At 49.2% G+C, this 22,919-nt stretch overlaps 1 protein-coding gene across 2 annotated transcripts in view; it reads right to left on the reverse strand.

The window, feature by feature from the left end:
• Positions 1–3,549: 3,549 nt before the first annotated feature.
• LOC140716645 (serine/threonine-protein kinase MRCK beta-like) overlaps positions 3,550–22,919 on the reverse strand; it is a 136,316-nt gene continuing 116,946 nt past the window's right edge. The window contains exons 14-15 of one of the 2 annotated variants that reach the window (XM_073029476.1): positions 21,490–21,570; positions 3,550–5,845 (exon numbers count right to left, since the gene is read on the reverse strand). In XM_073029476.1, coding sequence (XP_072885577.1) covers positions 5,762–5,845; positions 21,490–21,570 — 165 coding nt within the window. In that variant the 3' untranslated portion in view covers positions 3,550–5,761. Of the gene's footprint in view, positions 5,846–21,487; positions 21,571–22,919 lie in introns of those variants that run through there. The other variant, XM_073029477.1, reaches the window with a different exon arrangement.

The raw sequence follows: 22,919 nt of genomic DNA on the forward strand, positions 1-22,919 counted from the left end.
ACTGTCCTTCCCCTCTCCCCATCGGTTCCCACTGACCTTCCCCTCTCCTCTAATGGATCCCACTGTCCTTCACCTCTCCCCATCGGTTCCCACTGACCATCCCCTCTCCCCATCGGTTCCCACTGACCTTCCCCTCTCCTCTAATGGATCCCACTGACCTTCCCCTCTCCCCATCTGATCCCACTGACCTTCCCCTCTCCCCATCGGATCCCACTGACCTTCCCCTCTCCTCTAATGGATCCCACTGTCCTTCCCCTCTCCCCATCGTTTCCCACTGACCTTCCGCTCTCCGCATCGGATCCCACTGACCTTCCCCTCTGCCCATCGGATCCCACTGACCTTCCCCTCTCCCCATCGGGTCCCCCTGACCTTCCCATCTCCCCATCGGATCCCACTGACCTTCTCCTCTCCCCATCGGATCCCCCTGACCTTCCCATCTCCCCATCGGATCCCACTGTTCTTCCCCTCTCCCCATCGGATCCCACTGTTCTTCCCCTCTCCCCATCGGTTCCCACTGACCTTCCCCTCTCCCCATCGGATCCCACTGACCTTCCCCTCTCCCCATCGGATCCCACTGTTCTTCCCCTCTCCCCATCGGATCCCACTGACCTTCCCCTCTCCCCATCGGTTCCCACTGACCTTCCCCTCTCCCCATCGGATCCCACTGACCTTCCCCTCTCTCCATCAGATCCCACTGACCTTCCCCTCTCCCCATCGGATCCCACTGTTCTTCCCTTCTCCCCATCGGTTCCCACTGACCTTTCCCTCTCCCCATCGGATCACCCTGACCTTCCCATCTCCACATCGGATCCCACTGACCTTACCCTCTCCCCATCGGTCCCACTGACCTTACCCTCTGCCCATCGGTACCCACTGACCTTCCCCTCTCCCCGTCGGATCTCACTGACCTTCCCCTCTCCCCGTCGGTTCCCACTGACCTTACCCTCTCCCCATCGGATCCCACTGACCATCCCCTCGCCCCATCGGTTCCCACTTACCTTCCCCTCTCCCCATCCGATCCCACTGACCTTCTCATCACCCCATTGGATCCCACTGACCTTCCCCTCGCCCCATCGGTTCCCACTGACCTTCCCCTCTCCTCTAATGGATCCCACTGTCCTTCCCCTCTCCCCATCGGTTCCCACTGACCTTCCCCTCTCCTCTAATGGATCCCACTGACCTTCCCCTCTCCCCATCGGATCCCACTGACCTTCCCCTCTCCCCATCGGATCCCACTGACCTTTTCCTCTCCTCTAATGGATCCCACTGTCCTTCCCCTCTGCCCATATTATCCCACTGACCTTACCCTCTCCCCATCGGATCCCACTGACCTTCCCCTCGCCCCATCGGTTCCCACTGACCTTCCCGTCTCCCCATTGAATCCCACTGACCTTACCCTCTGCCCATTGGTTCCCACTGTCCTTCCCCTCTCCCCATCGGTTCCCACTGACCTTCCCCTCTCCTCTAATGGATCCCACTGTCCTTCACCTCTCCCCATCGGTTCCCACTGACCATCCCCTCTCCCCATCGGTTCCCACTGACCTTCCCCTCTCCTCTAATGGATCCCACTGACCTTCCCCTCTCCCCATCTGATCCCACTGACCTTCCCCTCTCCCCATCGGATCCCACTGACCTTCCCCTCTCCTCTAATGGATCCCACTGTCCTTCCCCTCTCCCCATCGTTTCCCACTGACCTTCCGCTCTCCGCATCGGATCCCACTGACCTTCCCCTCTGCCCATCGGATCCCACTGACCTTCCCCTCTCCCCATCGGGTCCCCCTGACCTTCCCATCTCCCCATCGGATCCCACTGACCTTCTCCTCTCCCCATCGGATCCCCCTGACCTTCCCATCTCCCCATCGGATCCCACTGACCTTCTCCTCTCCCCATCGGATTCCCCTGACCTTCCCCTCTCCCCATCGGATCCCACTGTTCTTCCCCTCTCCCCATCGGATCCCACTGTTCTTCCCCTCTCCCCATCGGTTCCCACTGACCTTCCCCTCTCCCCATCGGATCCCACTGACCTTCCCCTCTCCCCATCGGATCCCACTGTTCTTCCCCTCTCCCCATCGGATCCCACTGACCTTCCCCTCTCCCCATCGGTTCCCACTGACCTTCCCCTCTCCCCATCGGATCCCACTGACCTTCCCCTCTCTCCATCAGATCCCACTGACCTTCCCCTCTCCCCATCGGATCCCACTGTTCTTCCCTTCTCCCCATCGGTTCCCACTGACCTTTCCCTCTCCCCATCGGATCACCCTGACCTTCCCATCTCCACATCGGATCCCACTGACCTTACCCTCTCCCCATCGGTCCCACTGACCTTACCCTCTGCCCATCGGTACCCACTGACCTTCCCCTCTCCCCGTCGGATCTCACTGACCTTCCCCTCTCCCCGTCGGTTCCCACTGACCTTCCCCTCTCCCCATCGGATACCACTGATCTTCTCCTTTCCCCATCGATTCCCACTGACCTTCCCCTCTCCCCATCGGTTCCCACTGACCTTCCCCTCTCCCCATTGGATCCCACTGACCTTCCGCTCTCCCCATCGGTTCCCACTGACCTTCCCCTCTCCCCATCGGATTTCACTGACGTTCCCCTTTCTGCATCGGATCCCACTGTCCTTTCCCTCTCCCCATCGGATCCTACTGACCTTCCCCTCTCCCGATCGTATCCCACTGACCTTCCCTTCTCCCCATCGGATCCCACTGACCTTCCCCTATTCCGTTCTGGCTCTATTAACACCTTCCTTTCTGCTTTGATTCAAGTGCTGGTGTCCTTTGTGTTCCTGTCCATCCGCTCTGATATTTGTCTCTTCCTTTCCGCACTCCTCCACCTGGCTGCATCCTTTATCCTGTGTTCGTCTCCACGTCGTCTGTTCCACCTTTTCCTGGCCCCACCTGTCTATCTCTGCTGAGTCCACCAATCACATTCTGGCCTCTCTGTATTTTATATCATCATCATCTTTCTTCTCCACTCGTGGTTTGATGTGACAGTCGATAGTTTCTAATCGTTTCAGGGACAGTTCAGCAGTGTGGGTTTGAGGGGGTAATAAATCAGTCATGATTGACAGCCGATCAGACTCGATGGTCTATCATATATGTCAAACTCAAGGCCCGCGGTCCAAATCTGGCCCGCGGTGGAATTATCTTTGGCCCGTGAGATAATGTCTAATTACTATTAAATCTGGCCCCAGTAATCGAAGCGCCTATGGCGTATGATATGGCTAATGCTGAGTTTATTCAGGTACCAGGTTTTCAGGGTTTTTAGTGTTTATTCGGCAGTCTTGCTCGGCAGTCTTCTTCGTAAGAAACGGAACACTTTGTAGTTATAGCAGAGACTGAGACACATGAGAGCAGGCTGAAAAAACGGAGGCAACGAAAGCTGCGTTCGCACGCGTCCGACTGATCCGGCCCGCATGAAGCTGCATTTTGCTCAATCCGGCCCGTGACCTAAAATGAGTTTGACACCCCTGGACTCTAAATGATGTAATTCTGTGTCTATGTCTGATGGTTTAATATCTTGAATGAATTTGGCCTTTAACATCAATTTCATTGAACATGTTTAATTTAGTCACAGAAACAAGTCCTTTGGCTAAATGGGTCCACACCAATAATCAAGCACCCATACACACCAGTCCTAAACTAATCCCACATAGTTCTCTCGACTCTCCCATAGTACCACTCGGCCATACACTAGGGGCAATTTATGGTGTTAAATTTGCCCACCAGCCCACACGTTTGGGATGTGGGAGGAAATCAGATCAATATTAGGTAGTTGCAGAGAGAAAGTACAAGGCCCCTGGTTGTTCAGTCTTCCTACTCTCCCTGTAGTAACATTGGAGAATCAGTTCTGGTCAGGGACTGTGGAGAGCACTCTGACTGCCTGGGATGCAGGCTCGATGCACCGTCAACACCAGGCTGCAGAAGGTTTTAGACTCGACCAGCCTTTTCACGGTCGCAGTCTTCCACGCTATTGAGGACATCTTCAAAATGAGGTGCTTCAAGAGGCTACATTGTTGTTAAGAACCTTCAGCAGCCAGGACGACATCTAACGTTACTACCAACAGGAAGGAGGTACAGTTTTATGAAGAATTTTAGTGAAGAGAAGAGGATATACCCTGTACGGTGAAGGCTCTAAATGATGGATCATTGAGGTTGCCTGGTTCAGTGGTGGCTGGTGAGGGGGACGAGTCATACAAGTCTATCAGTTACACGCATTGGCCGTTTTGTTAGGTACAAGAGTGGGGTTCTGCTGGTATAGCCCACCCAGCTGCAGGTTCAACGCTGTGCATTTGGAGATGATCTACTGTTATCACGTGTGGTTATTGGTGTTACTGTCATTTTCCTCTCAGACTGAATCAGCCTGGCTATTCTCCTCTGCCATCTCCCATTAACAAGGCATTTTTGTCCACAGAACTGCTGCTCACTGGATGTTCTCTGTTTCTCACTGTGAACACTAGCGATAGTTGTGCATGAAAATCCCAGGAGATCAGCGGTTTCTATGATACTCAAACCACCCCATCTGGCACCAACAATCATTCTGCAGTCAAGGTCACTTAGATCATATTTCTCCCCTGTTCTGATGCTTGGTCAGAACACCTTGATCATGTCTGTATTATTTTATGCATTGAGTTGCTGATTAGATATTTACATTAATGAGCTGGTGTCTGGTGTACTTAATAAAGTGGCCACTGAGTATTTGTTACGTTGTCAGTGATTTATATTGCAAGACAGTTGAAATTAGAGTAGGGCCGTCACGCCGTCACTCAGTCCAGTTGGTTCCTGACGATCAGGATGGAAAGAGGCTCTATCATGGGTACCGGCCTCCGTAATATCCAAGACATCTTGAAGGAGCGGTGCTTCGGAAACATGGTGTCCGTTATTAAAGACTCCCATCAACCAGGGCATGCCCTCTTCTCACCGTTACCATCAGGGAGGAGGTACAGCGGCTGGAAGGCAGACACTCAGCGATTCAGGAACAGCTTCTTCCCCTCTGCCATCCCATTCCCGAATGGACAATAAGTCCATGAACACCACCTCACCTTTTTAATGTTATTTCTGTTGTTGGCACTGTTTTTATTTTAACTATTTAATATGTCTGCTGTAATTAATAAATTTTATGCTTATCATATATTGCTGCCGCTACGTTAACAAATTTCACGACATATTAAACATGATTCTGATTTTGAGGAGCTTGCTTCCCTGCTGATTCCTCTTTTCCCAGACTCCCGTTACCCATCAGTTGAAGCTGTTACTCCTGTTCTGAGGCCTGCTGAACACTCTTTTCCACAGCCCTCGTTGAGTGGCACGCTGAGTGTGTACGGGGGTTTTCCCTGCAAGCTTGCTGGCCGGTAATGAGGCTGGCTTCACGGGGATTCCGAAATTATTACCTGGGGTGGGGTACCTTCCCTTTGGGAAAGCCAGCTCTCTGTAACCACACGCCACCCCAGCTGAGAATTTATAGCAAGATGTTCTGCTCAAGTAAGTCAGTGAGGATGGGTACTATCTCGGGTTTCTCGTGGCAGGGCTAAGATATCGCAGCCACTGTTTCCCACAGCTCATGCCTTCCAGCACACGTAACGTCCAGCGCCTCGGTGGGGGAAGCAGCAGTGGCAGGCGCCGGATACACGTTAGTGGCCCCGAGGGGATGGGTTTTGGATTCTTCCTCCCTGAGCCAAGAGAACACCTCGAATCGCATCTCCACTGCATGTTCTTCCCCGACCGCAAGATGCACTGACCAGAGCCCAGCCCCTGAAACGTCAGGGTGGTGCCCCTGGCACCTGTCTGCAAGCTGTCATGCTTAAGAGCACCAGGCCCTTTGTCATCCCCACTGCTTTTGGGACCTGCAAGAAAATGAAATGGAGGTTAGGCTTGAAGTAAAATGCAGTGGGCAGCCATCACTCATGAAGTGGAAGTTCAAGTTCCTTCTGATCTGCTCAGATGTAATCCAGGGTGGATTGGTAGTGTAAAACTTTACAATACCGGTGACCTCGGTTCTGTGTATAAGGAGATTGTATGTTCCCCTCGTAACCACGTGGGTTTCCTGCAGGTGATCTGCTTTCCTCCCAAATTCCAAAAAGTTAAAGGTCAGGGTTAGGGTTAGTAAGTGGTGGGCATGCTATGTTGGAGCCTGAAGTGGGTTGCCCCCAGCAAGTATTGGGACTGTGCTGGCTGGAGACACAAGCAGCAAATTTCACTTTATGTTTCGATATACATGCGACAAAGAAAGCCAATCACTCTTTAGTCACAGTCCCACAATAAGAGGTATGACAGAGATAAGGTGAGCTTCCCTCATTCAAAGGATGATGAACCATTGGAACCCAGAGCCTCGTCCAAAACAAAAGTCAATAGAAATGGGGTCAGTGATGGAAAATGGTTTGGATGTGGCAGATTAACCTTGGTGGTATTGACGCCAATGGACCATTTCTGCTCCTGTTTAAAGCCACAAATTCTCTAGTCCGACTCTCCTGGTACCAGGCATTATCTCTTCTCTCCTCCTCCAGTGGGCAGAAGGTTCCACCAGGTTCAAGGAAAGCATCTTTCTCACTGTTGTCAGACTCTTCAACAATAAGATGAACTCTTGATCTCACAGACTACCTCGTTATGATCTTGTACTTTATCACTTTCCCGCACTGCACTTTTCCAACACCCTTTACACTTTATTCCGCATTTAAAACATAACATACAACACATGGTACAAAACGTGCTCTTCTGCTTGCCGTCTAAAACTTTGACAGATTTCTGTAGATGTGTGGTGGAGAGTATGTTGACTGGTTGCATCATGACCTGGTATAGAAACATCAACCCTTGAATGGAAAATACAAAAAGCTTGGATACGAGCTAGGCCATCATGGGTAAAGCTGTCCTCACCACTGACACAATCTACACGGACAGCAGCGTCCACCATCAAGGACCCCACCACCCAGGTCATGCTCTCTTCTTACTGCTGCCATCAGGAAGGAGGTACAGGAGCCTCAGGACCCACACCACCAGGTTCAGGAACAGTTATTACCCCTCAACCATCTGGAAGAAGGTACAGGAGCCTCAGGACCCACACCACCAGGTTCAGGAACAGTTATTACCCCTCAACCATCTGGAAGAAGGTACAGAGCCTCAGGACCCACACCACCAGGTTCAGGAACAGTTATTACCCCTCAACCATCTGGAAAAAGGTACAGAGCCTCAGGACCCACACCACCAGGTTCAGGAACAGTTATTATCCCTCAACCACCAGGAAGGAAGTACAGGAGCCTCAGGACCCACACCACCAGGTTCAGGAACAGTTATTATCCCTCAACCACCAGGAAGGAAGTACAGGAGCCTCAGGACCCACACCACCAGGTTCAGGAACAGTTATTACCCCTCAACCACCAGGAAGGAAGTACAGGAGCCTCAGGACCCACACCACCAGGTTCAGGAACAGTTATTACCCCTCAACCACCAGGAAGGAAGTACAGGAGCCTCAGGACCCACACCACCAGGTTCAGGAACAGTTATTACCCCTCAACCACCAGGCTCCCGAACCAGCTTCACTTGCCCATCACTGAACTGTTCCCACAAATGTAGACATCCTTTCAGACCCCTCATCTCATGCTCTCGATGTTTATTGCTTATTTATTTATGATTATTACTTCATTTACTTTTGTATTTACTGAGAACGCCCACAAGAAAATGAATCTCAGGGTTGTATATGTTGACATATGTAATTTGATAATAAACTTACTTTGAACTCTGAGTGATCTTGTGCCAACCTTTTCACCTATTCTAAGATCAATACTAACTCAACCCACCATAGCCCTCCATTTTTCCATCGTCCCTCTGCCTATCTGAGGGTTTCTTAAATGCCACTAATGTATTTACCTCTACCAGCCCCCCGGAGGTGTTCCACATACGCACCACTCTCTGTGTACGTTCTACTCAATGATCACTGTATCTCATTACATGTGACAATGTTAAGCCAGTTCTAATACCAGTACCACAGACGATGCAGGCTAAGGATTCCCTGTGATCCCCCTCCTCCGAGCATCGCAGTCCTTTTCCAAGAAACTTTGAGAACTGTCAGTAAATCAGAGTTTCACAAGTTGGGAACACTGACAGCTGAGATCCCAGAAATTACTCTGGTATGTTAATCAAATCTAAGCTAATTTTAGATCTTAAGATTCAAGATTATTTACTGTCATTTCCTGTAAAAGAGAACAAAATAATTGTAATTCCGGATCTGATGCAGCACAAAAACACCCACAGTAAACTACCAAACACAATAAACATGAATACATAGGTAGCTTAAATTCATAGACTGGTTGGATGTCCACAGAGTGATGCTACATACAGAAAGGAGACTGAAGGAAATAATAAAGTCATGGTGGATGGGGGTGTTTGAGTCTGCTGGACCTGGCATAGCTGCTACGTAGCCTCCTTCCTGATGGGAGTGTGAATTAGTTAATTAATATTAATATCTGGTACTAAAGACCCAAATAATGCTGGACTGTGGGAGCTGCAGGACCAGAGAGTTTTAACAACAGGTACAGTGGAGACAGAGATTCTGCAGAAGCTGACGATCCGGAGTAATACACACGAAGTGCTGGAGGAACATCACGGGTCAAACAGCATCTATGGAGAGGAATAAGCAGCTGATGTTCCAGGCTGAGACCCTTCCTCAAAACTGGATAGGAAGGGAACAGAATAAAGGGGAGGGGTATAGGCTGGCAGGTGGTTGGGGGAGGGGTGGGGTGATGGTGTGGGAAGCTGGGAGGTGGTTGGGGAGGGGTGGGGTGTGGGAAGCTGGGAGGTGGTTGGGGGAGGGGTGACGGTGTGGGAAGCTGGGAGGTGGTTGGGGGAGGGGTGGGGTGATGGTGTGGGAAGCTGGGAGGTGGTTGGGGGAGGGGAGGGGTGACGGTGTGGGAAGCTGGGAGGTGGTTGGGGGAGGGGTGGGGTGTGGGAAGCTGGGAGGTGGTTGGGGGAGGGGTGGGGTGACGGTGTGGGAAGCTGGGAGGTGGTTGGGGGAGGGGTGGGGTGACGGTGTGGGAAGCTGGGAGGTGGTTGGGGGAGGGGTGGGGTGACGGTGTGGGAAGCTGGGAGGTGGTTGGGGGAGGGGTGGGGTGACGGTGTGGGAAGCTGGGAGGTGGTTGGGGGAGGGGTGGGGTGACGGTGTGGGAAGCTGGGAGGTGGTTGGGGGAGGGGTGGGGTGACGGTGTGGGAAGCTGGGAGGTGGTTGGGGGAGGGGTGGGGTGATGGTGTGGGAAGCTGGGAGGTGGTTGGGGGAGGGGTGGGGTGAGGGTGTGGGAAGCTGGGAGGTGGTTGGGGGAGGGGTGGGGTGACGGTGTGGGAAGCTGGGAGGTGGTTGGGGGAGGGGTGGGGTGATGGTGTGGGAAGCTGGGAGGTGGTTGGGGGAGGGGTGGGGTGATGGTGTGGGAAGCTGGGAGGTGGTTGGGGGAGGGGTGGGGTGACGGTGTGGGAAGCTGGGAGGTGGTTGGGGGAGGGGTGGGGTGACGGTGTGGGAAGCTGGGAGGTGGTTGGGGGAGGGGTGGGGTGACGGTGTGGGAAGCTGGGAAGTGGTTGGGGGAGGGGTGGGGTGACGGTGTGGGAAGCTGGGAGGTGGTTGGGGGAGGGGTGGGGTGACGGTGTGGGAAGCTGGGAGGTGGTTGGGGGAGGGGTGGGGGTGACGGTGTGGGAAGCTGGGAGGTGGTTGGGGGAGGGGTGGGGTGATGGTGTGGGAAGCTGGGAGGTGGTTGGGGGAGGGGTGGGGTGATGGTGTGGGAAGCTGGGAGGTGGTTGGGGGAGGGGTGGGGTGATGGTGTGGGAAGCTGGGAGGTGGTTGGGGGAGGGGTGGGGTGATGGTGTGGGAAGCTGGGAGGTGGTTGGGGGAGGTAGAGGGTTGAAGATGAAGGTTGTGATATGTGGAAGACACCTCCCAGCTTCCCACATCATTCTGACCACCCCACCTAGTGGTACAGCAAGTCGAGTTACTGCTTCACACCACCAGTGGCCCAGGTTAGATCCAGACCACAGGTGCTGTTTGCATGTTCTCCCTGTCAATAACTGAGTTCCCCCCTGGTCCTCTGATCCCACTTCCACATCCCCAAGAACATTAAGGCTGGTAACCTGCTGCCTGCTGTAAGTCACCCATAGTATCTGGGTAGATTAATGAGTCCCCCAAGCATTCCGTGTTTGTACCCCTAATGCAACCTTGGGTCCAAGAACCCCTTGCTTAATGGTACTGGTCCATGGCATAAAAAAGGCTGGGAACCCCTACTCTAGTGTGTGGCTGGGGGGAGTTGTTGGTAATGTGGGGAGAATAAAATGAGATTAAATGGTGCTTGATCGTCGGCACAGATTCTGTGGTCTGAAGAGACTTTTCCTAGCTCAAGTGTCAGGTCACAGTAACAAATGGGCTGTATACAGTCAGGAAAAGCAGCTTGTGGGCTATTTGGCATGTGCTGTCACGGAGATATTTTCTATGTGTCTTTGCCAGAGCAATATGGGAGACTTCATCCTTAATGTGAGCGCAGCAAGATCCAACAGTAAGACCATCAGACATAGAAGCAAAATTAGGCCATTCATCCCATCGAATCTGCCCCGCCATTCCAGCATGGCTGATCCCAGATCCCACTCAGCCTCATACACCTGCCTTCTCGCCATATCCTTTGATACCCTGACGATCAACTTCTGTCTAAAATATGCCCATGGACGGCCTCCACTGCAGTCTGTGGCAGAGCATTCCACACATTCACCCCCCTCTGGCTAAAACAGTTCCACACATTCACCCATCTCTGGCTAAAACAGTTCCACACATTCCCCAGTCTCTGGCTAAAACAGTTCCACACATTCACTCCCCTCTGGCTAAAACAGTTCCACACATTCCCTAGTCTCTGGCTAAAATATTCCTCCTTGCCTCCTTACTAAAGGGACACCCCTCAATTTTGAGGCAGAGCTCTCTAGTTCAGGATACCTCCACCATGAGAAGCATCTACCCTATCTAGTCCTTTCAACATTCAGTAGGTATCAATGAGATCAATGCATTCTTATAAATTCCAGTGAATTCAGGCCCAAAGCTGCCAAACACCCCTTCATTCCCAGAATCACCCTCGTGAACCTCCTCTGGACCCTCTCCAACGACAACATCCTTTCTGAGGTATGAGGCCCAAAACCATTGACAATACTCCAAGTGGGGCCTGACTTCTGTCTATAAATGCTCAGTATTATCTCCTTGTTTTTATATTCTATTCCCCTTGAAGTAAATGCCAACATTGCATTTGCCTTCTTTACCACAGACTCAACCTGTAAATTATCCTTCTGGGAGCCTTGCATGAGGACTCCTAAGTCCCTCTGCACCTCTGATGTTTGAACCTTCTCCCCATTTAGATAATATTCCACACTATTGTTCCTTTGACCAAAATGCATTATCATACATTTCCCAATACTGTATTCCGTCTGACACTTTTTTTTACCCATTCTTCCAATTTGTCTAAGTCCTGCTGCAATCACATTGCTTCCTTAGTACTACCTCCCCCTCCATCTATCTTCATATCATCCAGAAACTTTGCCACAAAACCATCAATTCCATTATCTAAATCACTGAGAAACATTGTGAAAAGCAGCAGTCCCAATACTGACCCCTGAGGAACACCACTGGTCACTGGCAACCAATCAGAAAAGGTCCCCTTTATTCCCATTCGCTGCCTCCTGCCTGTCAGCCATTCCTCTATCCACGCCAGTATCTTTCCTGTAACGCCATAGGATTTTATCTTGTTAAGCAACCTCATATGTGGCACCTTATCAAATATCTTCTGAAAATCCAAGTAAATGACATCCAGTGCCTCTCCTTTGTCACCCTACTTGTTACTTCCTCAAAGAACTCTAACAGATTTGTCAGGCAAGATTTCCCTTTACAGAAACCATGCTGACTTTGAATTATATAATCACTAGTCTTCAAGTACCTCAGAACCTCATCCTTAATAACAGTCTCCGATACTTCCCCAACCACTGAGGTTAGGCTAACTGGCAGGGTGAGCTGCCTTTATGACTGCCGTCCAATAGCATTCACATCTACGGTGATGAAGTGCTTTGAGAGGTTGGTTATGGCTAGAATGAACTCCGGCTTCAGCAAGGACCTGGACACTGCAATTTGCCTATTGCCACAATGGATCTACAGTGGACACGATCTCATTGGCTCTTCATGCGGCCTTGGATCACCTGGACAATACTAATACTCATGTCAGGCTGCTGTTTATTGACTATAGCTCAGTGTTTAACACCATCATTCCCACAAATCTGAGGATCTATCCTGGGCCCAGCAAATGGAGACAGTTACAAAAAAAGCACAACAGCTATATTTCATCAGGGGTTTGAGGAGATTTGGTATGTCTCCAAAGTCACGCACAAATTTCTACAGATGTACCGTGGAGAGCGCTCTAACTGGCTGCATCACCGTCTGGCATTGGGGAGGAGGGCACTGGACAGGATCGGAAAAAGCTGCAGGAAATTGTGAACTCAGTCAGCTGCATCTCTCCATCAACCAGGACGTCTTCAAGGAGCGATGTCTCAACAAGGCGGCATCCCTAAGGACCCGCATCACTCAGGATCTTCTCGCTGCTACCGTCAGGGAGGTGGGACACACAAGTTCACGACTTTGAGCAGCAGCCAGTCAGAGACCGGCAGCCTGAGAAGACGCAATCTGCTCGGGTTCACCGATTGGACAGGAAAAGCAGCGGCTTGCAGTCGTCTGATAGTTTGAGCAGTGGCCAATCAGCATTCAGGATTGATTGGCAAGACTGGCGCAGGTGGATTAGCATTTTCAGAGTGGCCATCATTGGACTGGTCACAGCTAGAGTGAAGATTTTTAGGCTTCAGCAAGGAGGGGCTTCAATCAGAGAATCCTTATTGATACCTGCTCAGTTAGGGCAGTAGAGATGCCGGGCGGGACAGTGGACCGCTCCTCTTGCGGGATGTGGGTAGACAGGGAGACTGATCACTACACCTGCAGGAAGTGCATTAGACTGCAGCTCCTAACACTCAACGCTAAGGAGGTTAAGCTGGAACTGGGTGAACTCTGCATCACTCAGGAGGCTGAGGGGTGATGGATAGGAGACATATTGGGAGATGCAGGACCTAGGTAACTGGGTGTCAGTCTGGACATGGAAAGGGGTTCAGGAGTCAGTGCAGAGTACCCCTGTGGCCATCCTCCTCAACAACAACTCTATCACTTTGAATACTATTGGGGAGGAAGACCTATCACAGTGATCAGGCCTCTGGCACTGAGTCTGGCTGCGTGATTCAGAACAGAATGGGGGTGTGGAGAAGAGGTGATGGGGGATTTGTTAGTTAGGGGAACAGAAAGGATTTTCTGAGGATGGAAATGAGATTCCTGGCTGCTATGTTGTCCAGGACACCTCATATCAAGTCCTCACATTCTTAAGTGGGAGGTTGAACAGCCAGAGGTCATGACCAATGACGTGGTAGGATGAGTGACGAGGTTCTGCACAGGGAGTTCAGGGAGTTAGATGCTAAGTTCAAGGGCAGGTCCTCCAGGGTTGTGATCTCAGGATTGCTACCCATGCCACATGCTAGAGAGGCCAGAAATAGGAAGAGCATACAGGTTAACACATTCCCAAGGAGCTGGTGCAGGAGGGAGGGATTTTGGATCATTGGGATCTCTTCCAGGGAAGGTGGGACCTGAACAGAGGAGATGGTTTGCACCTGAACCAGAGGAGAAGTAATAACCTAGTGGGAAGGTTTACTAGAGCTGCACGGTGGGTTTGAACTAGAGTTGCAGAGGGTTGGGGACAAGAGGGCTGGAACAGACAGTAGAGACAGATAATAAGGTGCCACACATGAGACTGCAACAAGATAAAATCCTATCATGTTACAGGACAGATACTGGCATGGATAGCTGCATAATTAACAGGCAGAAGGCAGCGGCTGGGAATAAAAGGGGATTTTTCTGGTTGGCTGCCAGTGACTAGTGGTGTTCCTCAGGGGTCAGTACTGGGACCTCTGCTTTTCACATTGTTTGTCAATAATTTGGATAATGCAATTGATGGTTTTGTGGTAAAGTCTGTGGTTGATATGAAGATAGGTGGAGGGGTAGGTAGTGCTGAGGAAGCAATGTGATTGCCTCAGGACTTAGACAAATTGGGAGAATGGGCAATAAAGTGGCAGATGGAATATAGTGTTGGGAAATGTATGATAATACGTTCTGGTCAAAGGAACAATAGTGCAGACTGTTACCTAAATGGGAAAAGGTTCAAACATCAGAGGTGCAGAGGGACTTAGGAGTCCTTGTGCAAGACACCCAGAAGGATAATTTACAGGTTGAGTCTGTGGTAAAGAAGGCAAATGCAATGTTGGCATTTATTTTAAGGAAAATAGAATATAAAAGCAAGGAGATAACACTGAGCCTTTATAAGACATAATCAGGCCACACTCGGAGAACTGTCAACAGTTTTGGGCCCCGTATCTCAGAAAGGATGTGCTGTCGTTGGAGAGAGTCCAGAGGAGATTCATGAGGATGATTCTGGGAATGAAGGGGTTAACATATGAGGACTGTTTGGCAGTTTTGGGCCTGTACTCACTGGAATTTAGAAGAATGCAGGGGATCTTAATGAATCCTACTGAATGTTGAAATGAGTAGAATGGGTGGATGTGGAGAGGATGATTCCTATGGTGGGGGCGGGGTATCCAGAACTCGAGGGCACAGCCTCAACATTGAGGGTTGACCCTTTAGGACAGAGGTAAGGAGGATTTTTTTTTCAGCCAGAGAGTAGTAAATCTGTGGAATGCTCTGCCACAAACTGTGATGGAGGCCAAGTCCGTGGGTATATTTAAGGCGGAAGTTGATCGTCAGGGCATCAAAGGATATGGCAAGAAGCCAGGTGTATAGGGTTGAGTGGGATCTGGGATCAGCCATGATGAAATGGAGGAGCAGATTTGATGGGCTGAATGGCCTAATTCTGCTCCTATGTCTTATGGTCTTACAGTTGTTAAGGCAGACAAAGTTGGGAAGCGAAAGGTTGAGCAAGGTGCGGCTAATATCCGGAGCTGCGTGTATTTCAACGCAGGTAACGTATGGAAGGCGGATGAGCTCAGGGGAAGGATCAACACCTGGAACTATGATGCTGTAGCCGTTACTGAGTCTTGGCTGCAGGAGGGGCAGGAAAGGCAGCTCAATATTCTGAGGTTCCATTGTTTTAGATGTGACAGAGTGGGAGGGATTGAAGGTAGAAGGGCGGCTTTACTAGTCAGTGAAAATGTCACGGCACTGCTCAGCCAGGGCAGACTGGAGAACTCATCTAGTCAGGCGTTACAATAGACAATAGGTGCAGAAGTAGACCATTCGGCCCTTCGAGCCTGCATCGCCATTTTGAGATCATGGCTGATCAACTACTATCAATACCCGGTTCCTGCCTTGTCCCCATATCCCTTGATTCCCCTATCCATAAGATACCTATCTAGCTCCTTCTTGAAAGCATCCAGAGAATTGGCCTTCACTACCTTCCGAGGCAGTGCATTCCAGACCCCCACAACTCTCTGGGAGAAGAAGTTTTTCCTTAACTCTGTCCTAAATGACCTACACCTTATTCTCAAACCATGCCCTCTGATACTGGACTCTCCCAGCACCTGGAACATATTCCCTGCCTCTATCTTGTCCAATCCCTTAATAATCTTATATGTTTCAAATAGGTCCCCTCTCAATCTCCTTAATTCCAGTGCGTACAAGCCCAGTCTCTCTAACCTCTCTGCGTAAGACAGTCCAGACATCCCAGGAATTAACCTCGTGAATCTACACTGCACTTCCTCTACAGTCAGGATGTCCTTCCTTAACCCTGGAGACCAAAACTGTACACAATACTCCAGGTGTGGTCTCACCAGGGCTCTGTACAAATGCAAGAGGATTTCCTTGCTCTTGTACTCAATTCCCTTTGTAATAAAGGCCAACATTCCATTAGCCTCCTTCACTGCCTGCTGCACTTGCTCATTCACCTTCAGTGACTGATGAACAAGGACTCCTAGATCTCTTTGTATTTCTCCCTTACCTAACTCTACACCGTTCAGATAATAATCTGCCTTCCTGTTCTTACTCCCAAAGTGGATAACCTCACACTTATTCACATTAAACGTCATCTGCCAAGTATCTGCCCACTCACCCAGCCTATCCAAGTCACCCTGAATTCTCCTAACATCCTCATCACATGTCACACTGCCACCCAGCTTAGTATCATCAGCAAATTTGCTGATGTTATTCTCAATGCCTTATCCAAATCGTTAACGTAAATTGTAAACAGCTGTGGTCCCAATACCGAGCCCTGTGGCACCCCACTAGTCACCACCTGCCATTCCGAGAAACACCCATTCACCGCTACCCTTTGCTTTCTATCTGCCAACCAGTTTTCTATCCATGTCAATGTCTTCCCCCCTGATGCCCTGAGCTTTGATTTTACCCACCAATCTTCTATGTGGGACCTTATCAAATGCCTTCTGAAAATCGAGGTACACTACATCCACTGGATCTCCCCCGTCTAACTTCCTGGTTACATGAAAAACTCCAACAGATTAGTCAAGCATGATTTACCCTTGGTAAATCCATGCTGGCTCGGCCCAATCCTATCACTGCTATCTAGATATGCCACTATTTCATCCTTAATAATGGACTCTAGCATCTTCCCCACCACCGATGTCAGGCTGACAGGTCGATAGTTCTCTGTTTTCTCCCTCCCTCCTTTCTTAAAAAGTGGGATAACATTAGCCATTCTCCAATCCTCAGGAACTGATCCTGAATCTAAGGTTACGGGTGGAAATGATAAGTAAAAAAAGTATGATCAGATTAACGGGACTATATTACAGACCATGCAACACTCAGAGGGTTTTGGAGGAACACGTTTGTAGAGAGAATGCAGACTGTTAGATAGATAGATAGATAGATAGATAGATAGATAGATAGATAGATAGATAGATAGATAGATACTTTATTCATCCCCATGGGGAAATTCAACATTTTTCCAATGTCCCATACATCAAAAACTAATTACATACAATACTTAACTCAGTATAAATATGATATGCATCTAAAATCACCCTCTCAAAAAAAGCATTAATAAATAGCTTTTAAAAAGTTCTGTTGCAAAAAACATCAGTTTGTTAGATTGGGTCATTTTAGCTTTCCACGTATTGACTGAGATTCCCAGACAGTAAAAGGACTAGATGGGACAGAATTCGTCAAATGTGTTCAGGGAAGTTTCTTTAAGCAGTATGTCAAAGTCCCAACCAGAGAGTGTGTAAAGCTTGACCTGCTGTAAAGGAGTGAGACAGGGCAGGTGACAGAAGGCTGTGTCGGTGAACATTTTGCATCTAGTGATCACCATTAATGTTCCCTCTAAGGTCTGCACACACACATCCTTTGCTACTGGCACACAAAGGATTTTAAACTGTGCTGTTACCCTCTGCCCATTTGGATTCCTAAGTATATTTCGAGATCGTACACAATCACATTTCCTTTTCTGGTCTCTGCTGTGTTGACAACGTGAAATTTGTGATGATTTGTCTGCAGATTTTGGAACTGGCTTACTTATACTGTTTTGATCGAAGAAATGACTCAGTGCACACATGTTGTTGTCACTGGGCAAAAAATTGCACATCACAAGATTTTTGTGCACACTGGTCATTACAAATTACAGGGAGCATTGATCACTATGCCATTAATTTGAAAGTAAATATGCAGAAAGATGGGTCTGGTCTGCAGGTGGATATTCTAAATGAAGAAAAGGCCGATTTTTTTGGCATCAGGGAGTAGCTGCCACATGTCGACTGGGGCAGGCTGTTTTCTGGCAAAGGTGTGTTTGTTACGTGTGAGGCCTGAAAAAATGAAACTTTCACAGTACTTGTATGTGCCTGTCAAAATAAAAGGCTTAGGGGACCTTGGTTTCCAAGAGATATTGAGGCTTTGGTTAAGGAAAAAAGGAGGTGCCTAGCAGGTATAGACAGGTAGGAACAAATGAGGTGCTTATGGGGTATAGGAAATACAAAAAAAGAAATTAACAGGGCTAAGGTGGTAAGACTCTCGGTAGTGTGGAGGATCAGAGAGACCTTGGGGTCCGAGTCCATAGGACACTCAAAGCTGCTGTGCAGGTTGACTCTGTGGTTAAGAGGGCATACGGTGCATTGGCCTTCATCAATCGTGGGATTGAATTTAGGAGCCGAGAGGTAATGTTGCAGCTTTATAGGAGCCTCGTCAGACCCCACTTGGAGTACTGTGCTCAGTTCTGGTCTCCTCACTACAGGAAGGATGTGGAAGCCACAGAAAGGGTGCAGAGGAGATTTACAAGGATGTTGCCTGGATTGGGGAGCGTGCCTTATGAAAACAGGTTGAGTGAACTTGACCTTTTCTCCTTGGAGCGACAGAGGATGAGAGGTGACCTGATAGAGGTGTATAAGATGATAAGTGGCATTGATGGTGTGGATAGTTAAAGGCTTATCCCCAGGGCCGAAACGGCTAACACAAGAGGGCACAGTTTTAAGGTGCTTGGAAGAAGGTACAGAGGAGATATCAGGGGTAGGTGTTTTACGGACAGAGTGGTGAGTGCGTGGAATGGGCTGCTGGCGATGGTGGTGGAGGTGGATACGATAGGATCTTTTAGGACACTTTTGGATAGGTACATGCAGCTTAGAAAAATAGAGGGCTATGGACTTTATTCCTCGGAAAGTAGAAGATTGAGAGGAGAATTTGATAGAGGTGTATAAAATTATGAGAGGTATTGATATGGTAAATGCAAGCAGGCTTATTTCCACTAAGGTTGGGTGGGACTACAACTAGAGGTCATGGTTAAGGGTGAAGGGTGAAAATTTTAAGGAACATGAGGGGGAACCTCTTCACTCAGAGGCTTGTGAGAGTCTGGAACAAGCTGTCGGCACAAGCAGTGAATGTGAGCTTTGATTTCAACCTTTAAGAGAAATTTGGACAGGTACATGGATGGGAGGTGTAAAGAGGACTCTGGTCCCAGAGTAGGCAGTTTAAATGGCTCAGCACAGAGTAGATGAGCTAAAGGAAGGGCCTGTTTCTGTGCTGTACTTTTCTATGAGTCTATCCCATATGCTGGTGATATTAAACCTGATTCTGGTTCTGATTCTGATTCTGAATCTCCCTCTACACCATCTGATCACAAACTCCCAGTGCAGGGACAACACAGGTTCAATATAGAGTGAATATCCCTCTACACCATCCGATCACACACTCCCAGTGCAGGGACAAGACAGGTTCAGTATAGAGTGAATATCCCTCTACAACATCCGATCACAAACTCCCAGTGCAGGGACAACACAGGTTCAATATAGAGTGAATATCCCTCTACACCATCCGATCACAAACTCCCAGTGCAGGGACAACACAGGTTCAATATAGAGTGAATATCCCTCTACACCATCCGATCACAAACTCCCAGTGCAGGGACAACACAGGTTCAATATAGAGTGAATATCCCTCTACACCATCCGATCACAAACTCCCAGTGCAGGGACAACACAGGTTCAATATAGAGTGAATATCCCTCTACACCATCCGATCACAAACTCCCAGTGCAGGGACAACACAGGTTCAATATAGAGTGAATCTCCCTCTACACCATCTGATCACACACTCCCAGTGCAGGGACAACACAGGTTCAACATAGAGTGAATATCCCTCTACACCATCTGATCACACACTCCCAGCACAGGGACAACACAGGTTTAATATAGAGTGAATATCCCTCTACACCATCCGATCACACACTCCCAGTGCAGGGACAAGACAGGTTCAGTATAGAGTGAATATCCCTCTACAACATCCGATCACACACTCCCAGCGCAGGGACAACACAGGTTCAATATAGAGTGAATATCCCTCTACACCATCCGATCATAAACTCCCAGTGCAGGGACAACACAGGTTCAATATAGAGTGAATCTCCCTCTACACCATCCGATCACACACTCCCAGTGCAGGGACAACACAGGTTCAACATAGAGTGAATATCCCTCTACACCATCTGATCACACACTCCCAGCACAGGGACAACACAGGTTTAATATAGAGTGAATCTCCCTCTACGCCATCTGATCACACACTCCCAGTGCAGGGACAACACAGGTTCAACATAGAGTGAATATCCCTCTACACCATCTGATCACACACTCCCAGTGCAGGGCAGCACAGGTTCAATATAGAGTGAATATCCCTCTACACCATCCGATCACACACTCCCAGCGCAGGGACAACACAGGTTCAATATAGAGTGAATATCCCTCTACACCATCCGATCACACACTCCCAGCGCAGGGACAACACAGGTTCAATATAGAGTGAATATCCCTCTACACCATCCGATCACACACTCCCAGTGCAGGGACAACACAGGTTCAATATAGAGTGAATATCCCTCTACACCATCTGATCACACACTCCCAGTGCAGGGCAGCACAGGTTCAATATAGAGTGAATATCCCTCTACACCATCCGATCACACACTCCCAGCGCAGGGACAACACAGGTTCAATATAGAGTGAATATCCCTCTACACCATCCGATCACACACTCCCAACGCAGGGACAACACAGGTTCAATATAGAGTGAATATCCCTCTACACCATCCGATCACACACTCCCAGTGCAGGGACAACACAGGTTCAATATAGAGTGAATATCCCTCTACACCATCCGATCACACACTCCCAGTGCAGGGACAACACAGGTTCAATATAGAGTGAATATCCCTCTACACCATCAGATCACACACTCCCAGTGCAGGGACAACACAGGTTCAATATAGAGTGAATCTCCCTCTACACCATCCGATCACACACTCCCAGTGCAGGGACAACACAGGTTCAATATAGAGTGAATATCCCTCTACACCATCCGATCACACACTCCCAGTGCAGGGACAACACAGGTTCAACATAGAGTGAATATCCCTCTACACCATCCGATCACACACTCCCAGTGCAGGGACAACACAGGTTCAATATAGAGTGAATATCCCTCTACACCATCCGATCACACACTCCCAGCGCAGGGCAGCACAGGTTCAATATACAGTGAATATCCCTCTACACCATCCGATCACACACTCCCAGTGCAGGGACAACACAGGTTCAATATAGAGTGAATATCCCTCTACACCATCCGATCACACACTCCCAGCGCAGGGACAGCACAGGTTCAATATAGAGTGAAGCTCCCTATGGGTTATCCCAATCACATACTCCTAGGGCAAGATTGTGTTTATAATATCAACTATCTCTCTGAGCTGGATGAAGTCCCATTTAAGGTTGAATTTTGTCAGTTTGATGTGCCTAGACATGCACCATGTCCAATGATGTGAGTTATATTTAGCCTAAAGTGCCAAAACTGACAGACAATACCTGCACCAATTGGGAGTCATACCTCCCTACCTTGCATTGATAATCAGATGCCTGGTATTCTGGCCAATGAGAGCCACAAAAGAGCGTTCAGACCTACCCCAGCGAATAACACCAGGTATCGAAGGACAGGGACCACAAGAGGCGAGTCTGAGAGCGATGGAGCCACCATGCTGCCTCTCTGAAATTGGAGAAAACAGCAAAGCATCTCTTAAGCAGATTGTATTAACGTTTTAAAGGAAGAGTTAGAAAACATCTGCATCTCTGAGGCACTTTTATAACCTTAATGAACTTCAAAGCTATTTTTGATGACGTAGAGTCAGACAGCTTGGCAACAGGCCCTTCCGCCCATCTGGTCCATGCTGACCACAGCACCTCCCTGCTCGTACCAGTTATAAAACCCTCCAAACCCTTCCCCTCCATCTACTTATCTCCGAAGTATTACACTTGTACCTATCGCAACCACTTCTTCTGGCACTTCATTCCAGGTGCTCACAGTGAAGAAGTTACGTCTCGGATCTCTACTAAATCTCCTCACACTAGTTTTGGACTCCACATCCTGGGGAAAGGACTATCAGTGCCGATCTTATCCACACCACTAATGTTTTTATTGTCTTTGCTCAGGTCACCTCTCATTCTCCTGTACGCCTGCACTCCAGGGAATAAAGATCCAAAGTTGTGTGATAGTACCAGGCACTGTGGAGATACAAGTAGCCAATATATACCCAGTAAGATCCCACAAACTGTCTTCATCCCATCATAGGCCAATATTTGGCCCAGGGCCCTGTGGAGAAGAATTGTTTTGTTCTTATTTGCAATAGTGTGATGGATGGAGGATAAATAATCCCAAGAGGAGGTTAAAAATGCATTCCACGTGACAACATGGGCTCTCTCAAGGATTGGCCATCCATTGGAGTTTGTCCCAAGTAGTGTGACCACTCGAGTTGAATACGATGCTCTCGAAAGCAGCTGTCCTCAAGTGGCCGCAGAGGCTGATCCGGGATTTACAAATTCAAGCAGAGCGTGGGCTCATGACTAGGGGCTTCCAGACCCCGCAATCTAGACCCCTTCGCCACTTGCTGATTACCAGTCTGATCCAGACTCAGTCTGGGATGCTATGGTGGATTCCCTTAATGGAGAATGCCAGTGCGTGACTTTGTTTAACATGGGAGGCTGATGCAAGGGCAGCCACCCCAGGGTCCTTTACAGACCTGGTCAGGGTCCAGTGGCATGGAATGCAAGATGACTGGGGCACCTTCACAGTCATTGTGATGGGTCAAAATGTCCCACCAGCTCTGCTGTTGAGGTATGGTTGGTTTGTTTTTTGTCTGTAACCTCTCCCTTGACCTTACTGCCGTGGGTGACCCTGGCAGGAGCAAAGCTCCACACTGTGTCACTCTCAGGATCTCTGGAACTCACAAGCCTCTCCATGACAAGGTGACAATCCTTGGAGAAGTCTGTCCCAAGTATTGGGTCAATGATAGGCAGTGTCAAACAGTGCCCCATCTGCTTCACCTGCTCTGGGCCGTT

This window comes from Hemitrygon akajei, chromosome 25 (genome assembly GCF_048418815.1).
Source record: "Hemitrygon akajei chromosome 25, sHemAka1.3, whole genome shotgun sequence".
In the NCBI taxonomy this organism is placed as follows: Eukaryota; Metazoa; Chordata; class Chondrichthyes; order Myliobatiformes; family Dasyatidae; genus Hemitrygon; species Hemitrygon akajei.